General features: G+C 44.4%; 1 protein-coding gene across 1 annotated transcript; it reads right to left on the bottom strand.

Moving 5' to 3' along the window:
- Positions 1–5,787, bottom strand: CCNI2 (cyclin I family member 2; the record flags this gene model as incomplete). The annotated part of the gene is given in 10 exon segments (XM_084215581.1): positions 1–183; positions 1,020–1,250; positions 2,277–2,282; positions 2,286–2,417; positions 3,516–3,518; positions 3,520–3,591; positions 4,531–4,582; positions 4,584–4,633; positions 4,635–4,661; positions 5,671–5,787. Coding segments are annotated over 10 exon segments (873 nt in total).
- Between the last annotated feature and the right edge of the window lie 2,740 nt (positions 5,788–8,527).

An 8,527-nucleotide genomic window follows, 5' to 3' on the forward strand; every position in this document is an offset into this window, starting at 1 on the left:
TCAGCTTCCCTTGTTGGGAACTCTGCCATTCAGGAGGGGGCTGGCAGGGTAGCCTTGCCTTGGGATGGCCCTGCACAGCTTGGGATAGATGGGATAGAAAATATTAACAGCATTGGGTGGTTGCCAGCACATTAACTCTAGATCCACAAGCTCTTTGCAGTGGATGAATTCAATGCTGTTCACCTGTAAAGGAGCATGCAGATTAATTTTAAGTTCTGGATAGATTACTCTCTTGTCTGGCCACTGCTCCTGTCATTTTGTAATTGGGGGGAGGGCAGGGATAGGCTGCATGCCTCAGGAGATGCATAGCAACAATATGCTGTTGATCCTGATGGAAAAGACTTATCCAGGAGCTCCTGATAACTACTCCTATAACTAGGATTACCCCTTCTACTATACAGAACGTGGGCAAGTGCTTCCTCTTTGCAGGAAACAGCAGGAGGCCAGGTTATTTCAGACAAATTCAAGACCTTAAAATGGGTGGATGGCAAGCTGACAGCCTGGATCTTTACCATTCTAAGTGTGCTTTCTTAAAAGGCATGTATTTTATGAAACTGGGGAAAACCTTAAAAAAAAAAAGAAAAAAGGAAAAGTAATTAGAGCTTGTCTTGAATCATTAGAAGTCAAACTGATTATATTTTAAGAGATATGTGACTGGACTTAAAAGTTTTCTCAGTGTTCAGAGGGAGGCTGAGGAAACTGGGCAGATTTCTAGGCGCTCTCAGACTCTCCCATCATGAGAGAAATACTCCTGGCTCAGGATGCAGGCAGCTATCTGTGGCCAAGAATTTGGAACCCTCCCTTCCCTGCCAAAGGGATGTCCCTCTCCCCAGTCCCACCCCTGAACTGCACTTTTGTTCCCTTTTGTTAGCACCAGCAAGGTCTGCAGCAAAGGACACAACAAGGACACAAGTCTCAGGAGCTGTTGAAATGCAATACTGGCTGTAAATACACATGGCTTTATTCTTTATCGTGTCCTGCCTTCAGGATTTATGACCAAAGGCCATTTTGCTTCCTACCTGTGCTTTTTTTAGCAGATCAGTAATAACAGCAAACCAACCAGGAGTCTGCCTCTCCAGCTCCAAGGTGATGATCACCAAAACCAACGTGGAGCCCTTAAACTGCACAAGTTGGTGGCAGGCCATACAGTGCTGCAGCTGCTTGGTCAAGAGTGCAACGTGGAGGGAAGGATTCCTCTGAGGCAGTCTGGGTGGGAGATGGGGCCAGCTGGACATCACCATGGCATGGAACTGCAGAGAAGACAAAGTGTACATATATATATACACACATATATATATATGAAAAGAAAAGCAGAGGTTAGTGAAGTTTATATGTTTTCATGTCGTCACCCAGAAATACAGATGAATTTCATCTCATATCAGGAAACCTGAAGGCTTCCCCCACCTTTTTTTTGTGTTTTGTGTTCGTACTTGCCAATCATTGAACTGTTTTTTTGAGGTGATAATGAATGTACGAGGTCTATGTTTCCTAATACTTTCTGAGGTTTCTACATTATCCAGATTGCTGTCCAGGAGATTCAATGCAGGACAGCAGCTCCAAATCCAGTAAAACCAGTAATACTGAACTCTGAATTCACCAAGGAAACAAGCACCTACGAAAGGCAGTTTTCACAATCAGCAGCCTAAAATGGCTTAATATTTGCACATAATCTTAAAATAGGGATCCAGGATATGTTCATATCACATGAATTTTGCCTTACTAGTACATGATCGTTTCTTGAAGACAAAGTTTAATTGTTTCTATTAAATGTTTAGTAACTGCAATGTGAACTAAGTGCCAGACCAGGGTAGTCTCATTGCATAAATGAATAATTAGTGGGATGAAAGGAAAATGGTTTAAGAAAAAACCTATGTAGGAAATGTAGCAAAACTCTGACAGCTTTGTATGTACAGTATTAATAGAAGGGAAATAGTTAGAAATATTTTTGCAGCTTGTATTTAAAAATAATAAAGAAGGCATATAGTTGTGCATTATGAGATCTTTTTAATGTCCCTTCAGTTCTCCTTTAAAGACGAGAGTAAATTTTTTTGAGCAAAATAGAAGGTTTTAAATAGTAGAAAATTTTAAAAAAATTTTAAAAATATAATTACTGTAGTATTCTTTAAAAGGCTTGAAGATAGGTAGGAATAGGTAGTTTGCCAAGAATCTTGGGAAGGATGTGTGGGTGCGTGTGTGTGTGCATCTGTGTTTTTTAGTCTTATTTGATAAGGAGTTGTTTCTTTAAAGAAAAAAACATTGCAAAATGTAGTGCTTACAATGTTTTAGAAATCCATTGGTGTTTCTGTGTAAAGATCCCACTGAAGCTTATCCAGTATAATTCTTTCCATTCTCAAGATCTCGGCTGGAGAGTGTTTACATCTGCTCTGCACTGCTAGCGTCTGCACTGATGGTATTACCTGTAAAAAAATTTTTAAAAATTACAAAAAAATAAAGAAACCAACATCCTATACAGTGCTGTGTGTGCTTCTCTATTGGGAAGGAATCTGACAAGTTTACACAAGTTTATGTTCAGCAGAATGCTCATTCAGGAGATCTCATCCTAGGTACCTCCCATCCTAAATGAAGAGTGGTCCCTGCTGATCCCAGGGCAGCTGCTGCAGACCCAGCCCACAGCAAGAATGATGCCATGAGCCTCCCCAGTGTGGCATCAGTGATGCACCTTCCCTCCTACCGCTGGTTTTGCTGAGAGGAGGCTTCCTGCCAACCTGTTTTACAAGACCTGCTGTGGTTGTCTTGTTTCCTGCGGTCATTGAGACAGCTTATTCTTTGTAGCTGAGAGGAAAAGAACAATAACCTCCTCAGTGTAACACCACTAAGAAAGGCTGTGAAGAACATTTCTCTACCACAGTGGCTGTTTGAAGAGATGTGCATGTCTGACTCCAGCTCCTGGCTTTCCTCTTCTTTTGCAAAGCAGAAGGAAGAAAAGAAGAGGAATGCAATCTGAAATGCTTTTAGCTAATGCTTGTTAATGCCTGCAGAAGTCTATCCCTGCATTTTTTCCATGAGAGCTGTCCTGTGTAATTTCTCACTGGCTGCTGACTCTATTTTCTCATCTTGAGGTGCAGACATGAGTCAACTCCTCATGGGGTTCAGAAACCAGTTTTGGCTCTGAGCAAACTCATCTATTTAAAGCTTCATCTGAAGAGCCTCTGCTCTGTCACACCTGCTGTGCCCTCCCAGGAGGAATGGGAATTACAGCCCTCTGGTGGGCATCTTGACTGTTCCCCCAGACTAAGCTCTACTGTGAGCCATGGATTCTGAAAAGAGGAGAGAGGTTTGGAGACAGGACAGAAACACATCCATGACATAAACAAAAACAAGTCATCTATAAAGGTCACAATTCTTTGGAGCAACAGTGAAACAGGACTGAAAATGCTACTCTCACCTCTTTAGGACTACTTAGGGTAAACAAATTAACACTCTTTCATTATGTCCAAGTTGTTGAAAGATCTGGAAACATGAACAACTTTTAGTGTGTTTAAAATGAAACATACAGATCTCATCCTCATTGGTTTCTGCTGCAAGGACAAGGCAGGAAATTGCAATGCACTGCAGATATTTTAATTGGGCCTGAAAGGAGAAGAAGAAAACACTGAGTAAAGATAAGAGTCTTGGGGGAAATAATTGTCACTCTATGATACATACACAAGTTTCAAACTTTCATTTAAGTTACAGTTGCTTCTGAATCAGTTTAGCTACAGAAGCTGGAAATAGAACAAGGAAATTCAACATGAAGCAGAATAAATCCTCTTATAGTTGCCATTTTTATTCATGTCTCTCACAACTTTTAGCCTCTGCAATGTCACAGTATTTACACTGCAATGTTGCTCCTCACTTTCAGATATTGGTTCAGCTTGGACTTCAGGAAGAATTTCTTCATGGAAAGGGTTATTAAATATTGGAATAGGCTGTCCAGGGAGGTGGGAGAGTCAGCATCCCTGGGGGTGTTCCAGAAACGACTAGATGTGGCACTTAGTACTATGGTTTAGTTGATAGGGTGGTGATCAGTCAAATGTTGGACTTGATCTTAGAGGCCTTTTCCAACCTAAATGATTCTGTGATTCTGTATGCCAGTATCAACCTAAATAGAAAGGGGAGCTGCAAGGCTCAGCTCAATTCCTACCTTTGCTGTAGCTTCAGTGGCAGAAAAGCTCAGCCACACAGTTTAATTAAAAATAGTAGTCTAAAAACCAGAATATTAAAAGTGATAATGGGAATAATTTCTGTTTAGCAGAGGAAACCAGATGAGTTCTTTGTACTTACCACAGCAGTTGGACTAAGTTCACACAAACAATTCTAATAAGGTCAGTGGAACCTTATCAAACACTCAAGTTCATGCATGTGTATATATATATATATATTTGCTTAATGGCCTTCCCCAGCAACGACCCTGACTGCTCCCTAAATCTGCTGCCAAACATCATCCCTGCTTTGTGTATAAACTGATTACATGCTCCTTACATTCCCAGTCAGTAATCTAGCCAGGGAAAAGCTGACAGAGATCTTTACCTGTACTGATGCCAACAGCCTGTTGAAGATGCTGGTGGCCAAACATTTATGGGTAAAACTGGAACTGGGAGCTGATTTCTACAATCCAGAGGACTGCTTTTTTTGTAACCTGACAGAGAGATATCTGTGCCCTGAAGGGAAGGAAAAGTTAGAAGAAAAATACAGTTAGTGCTTTGATGATTTTGTTAACATATCTCCAAAGGAAGACTCAAATCCTTTTAAGTGCTCTAATTAGCATTTTAGATGGCTGGAGGCTTGAAATTCGGGAAGTTGTCAGCTGTGTCCACAGAGGGAGGGCAAGGGCACATTTTGGAGCAGTTTAAAGCACATGTTCCACTCAGCCAGCCTCAACAGAGAAACTGAAGTCAGGAGCAGGTTTTGATTTACTCTGCAAGAGTTTTAACAGCCCTTGGATTTGCTGAGCGTTTGGACCAGAGCCAGGTTTGTGACTCCCCAAAGGTACACGGCAAAATGTACTGAGTTTTTTCTTTCTTACATCTTATTTGAAGCTGCATTCAGGTGAAAGGGAGGACCGGCTGCCGTGAGAACAGCACCCAGGAGCTATGGAACACACCTGAGCATTGTTGTAGGAGAAGTAAAAAGGCCAACAGAACAGACAAGATTAAACACCAGCTTGTTTAATATAACTCATCCCATTATCTGTTTCACTATTTTGCCTAATGTGGTAGTAAAAGTACTAGGTAAAAGGTAGCATTTCTAGACTATTGCAAGGAAGAGACAAAGCTGTTAAGGCACTTTGTGCATTCTTCCATGGTTCTGAGGCACTTACAGAAACAGCCAAGCAAAACTGTTTTGCATTGTATGCAGAGGCCACGGAGTCTTGTATCTTCCTAGGGCAGCTTGGAATGGGGCTGGGTTTCTCTACCACATTATCCCAAACTATTTCACATTTCCCAAAACTACTTTTCCAATTGAGCCGGAGCAAAATGCAAAGCCCCTGGTTTATAAAAGGCATCAATAAAATATAAAATGGGATAAATACAGACCCTCCTGCCCCTCCATTCCTTAAGCCTAGCCCATGAGGGATGACTTTTGCTTTCAGGTGAACCAGATGGCATGATCAGCCCTGCCCCTTTGCAGAGTCCTTTAGGGAATTCCAAAGAGGGCAGGGGAGGATACCTTCACGGTGGGATTCTGGAAAACTGGCACTTTCCAAATCCTGGCCTCTCTGGCTAAGGCATTTTCCAGGAAAAAAAGGGCAACTTGTGAGCTCTCTATATGTCCAGGACATTTCATCGCAGCTGTTTGAGCCAGGAGGAAACTGGCACAAACAAACAAACAAACTGACAAAAACAAACAAAATTATAGAACAACATCCCAGCTCCTTGTGCTAAGGATGATTTCCTCTTTTGATGCCTTTCCAGTGCTGAGAACTGAGGAGCAGCCCCAGGACTTGTTTGTTTGCAGACAGGGCAATTCTGATATGCATTTTCCCTGGAAGTTCCTGATGATAGAAAACATGTCAGATGGCTGAACAACAACATAGTCCAGCTTCTTCACTGCTGGGCTGTGTAATGGCTAGAGAAACCTTGGCTCAAGCAGTCCAGGTTACTCCATTTATCCTGTTTCACACATTTGGCTCTCCGTTTGCCGAGCTATTACTCTGCAACCTGTTATCACCTGATTTCAGGTTTCTGGCAAATAGAGGCTTATGGTTTCCATACAAAGGGTCAAAGATGACTGTTCTTAGGAAGTTTATGAATTCCCAATTAAAAGTTTTCCTCAGAACAGTTTAGTCTTTGGAGATACCACTTTGGAAATCCCACTCTCCAGACTAAGGGGAGTATTTACAGGAAATAAACATCTCTGAATCATATCAGTACCAAGTGAATGAGAACATCCAGCCTTTATTATTATTTCAAGGCTTACATTTTGGTGTCTCTTTAACAACAGAAAAGAGATGTTACTAGATATAAAATTCCTGCTTTTCTTTCCAAGGAGTGGTGAATGTGGGCTTCCTCACAGGTTTTTTCTGGAAACTCACATCATTATCTCTACAGTTCCATTAAAAAACCCAAAGTGACATGAATCCTCTGGAAACTGCTCTATATTTCTAAAGCTGGGATCTGTAAGGTTTCCCTGAAAGCAGGAATCACATATGACTAATTTCGGCTGCCCCTGGATGTCAGAGCATCCAAAGCTGGACCGTTTCACAGAGAGAGGGCTGGCAATGATTTATCTGGCGGGTTTGATGCACAGAGAAGTTTACTCTTGTGTAGCTGGGGGGAAACAATAATTAAAATCTCGCCCTCTGGCTAGTTTCGACTGTCCTTGAGAACGACGCGGAGCAGCTCCCGCACCGCCAGCGCTCAGACAGCCCCTCCAGCCCTGCAGAGCGCCGGGGGGCGATGGGGATGCCGTCCCGTCCCGACCGTGTCATTACCCGCCTGGCCGGGGTACGGGGTACCGGGTACCGGAGCTCGGCGCGGCTCCGCTGCTGCTGTAGCGAGGGCGGCGGAGAGCGGGGGCGATCCTGCGGGGGAGCAGCCCCAGGCTGCTGGGCAGCTCCGCCAGGAGCTTCGGAGGCCGATCTGCGGGGCACGGCTCTGCTCGAACACCCAGCGCGTCCCTCGGGGTCCGCGTGGCACCGCTCAGGTGAGCGCTGCCTCAGCCCGGGTAGGACTGTCCTACCTGTCCAGAGATCATTGTGCCAGGCAAATCGCTCCCGGGATCCCGGTGAAATTCCGCCACGGTGATAAACACTGTAACTTTCAGCATAGCCCCCAAATGTGCTTGCTCCCTTCTCTGGCACGGATTATTGCCTTGGCAGATGCACTGTCCCTTCTCTTCGACTTGGCCCGCTCCAAAACACACATTTCCTGGATCCACACAATCCCAGCACCTGCCAGGACCTATTTTCCTTCCATCCTTCTCTCTGTTTTTCATGGAGCATATGCACTCTTGTCCCCTCCCAGGGCTGGACCTCTCTACCAGCATTCGTTTTCACCCCACGTTCTCTTCCACCCAGGATCTCTCCACGTCTCAAAGTCACTCCCAGCTTTCCCTCAGATCCTGGACCCCTTTGTTTTCCTCCTGTAGCATTTTCTGTGGGAAGCAGGTTCCAACATTTTTTGTTAAACCTTTTCTTGTTCTGCAGCTTTGCCTGCCTGCACATGACTCTCTGTTCTCTCACCAGCCCCTTGGGCTATACATTTTCTGGTGCTAAATGATAGTCCATGAACCTGTGCGTGCAGCACAGCTCTGAGTAACACGGCGGCAGTGTGTGAAGAGCAGAGCCTTTGCTGAGTAGCTGCTCTTGGAGGTTCCTGACTCACCTGATTGCACACACCTGGGGCTGAGGGAATGGCCCTGTCCTGTCATTACCAGTGTGTGCCCAGCCCTGTGATACACCGGTCAGTTTGGTGGGGGAGGTCTGCCAGGTACACATCAGCTCTGTCCACATTCCTGCTGCTGCTTACATCCCTCTGGCAAAACTGAGCACAACTGAGGTGCAGCCCTTGGTTTGTGTCTGTGTTTGGTGCTGGGGATTCCTGGCCTTGCCCGAGGATCCCAGGCCCCTGTGGTCCACAGCAAAGGCATGAGGGGAGGAGTGGGGCTGGAGCAATGCCAACAGGATTTGGGTGTGCAGGAATACCTGGGGGGAAGCGAGACAAGTGTGATTCAGGGCATCAGGTACTGGGGAAACTCTTCCTGGACCTCCCCTGTTGAATAAAATTGTCTTTGACTCTTAAGGACACAGACTATGAAAGGACAAAGTCAGATTGTTGGAATAATTTAATCTAATTTCTTTAAGTAACTGACACATGGACAGTATGATGTTGAAATGCTGGGAGTAGGAGAGGAGCCAGTGAGGCTGTGGAGGATCCCAGCAGTACACTGTGAAACTTTACACTAAATTACAAATAACTCGGGAATGTGCTTCATTAGTGCGAGACAAACTGATTTATGTGCCACTTGGACTGCATTGCTTGTTTATATTTAAGTTATTCTGCAGTCCCTCTATTCCATCAGCAAT

This window comes from Fringilla coelebs (assembly GCF_963513975.1).
Source record: "Fringilla coelebs genome assembly, chromosome: 15".
NCBI classification, from domain to species: Eukaryota; Metazoa; Chordata; class Aves; order Passeriformes; family Fringillidae; genus Fringilla; species Fringilla coelebs.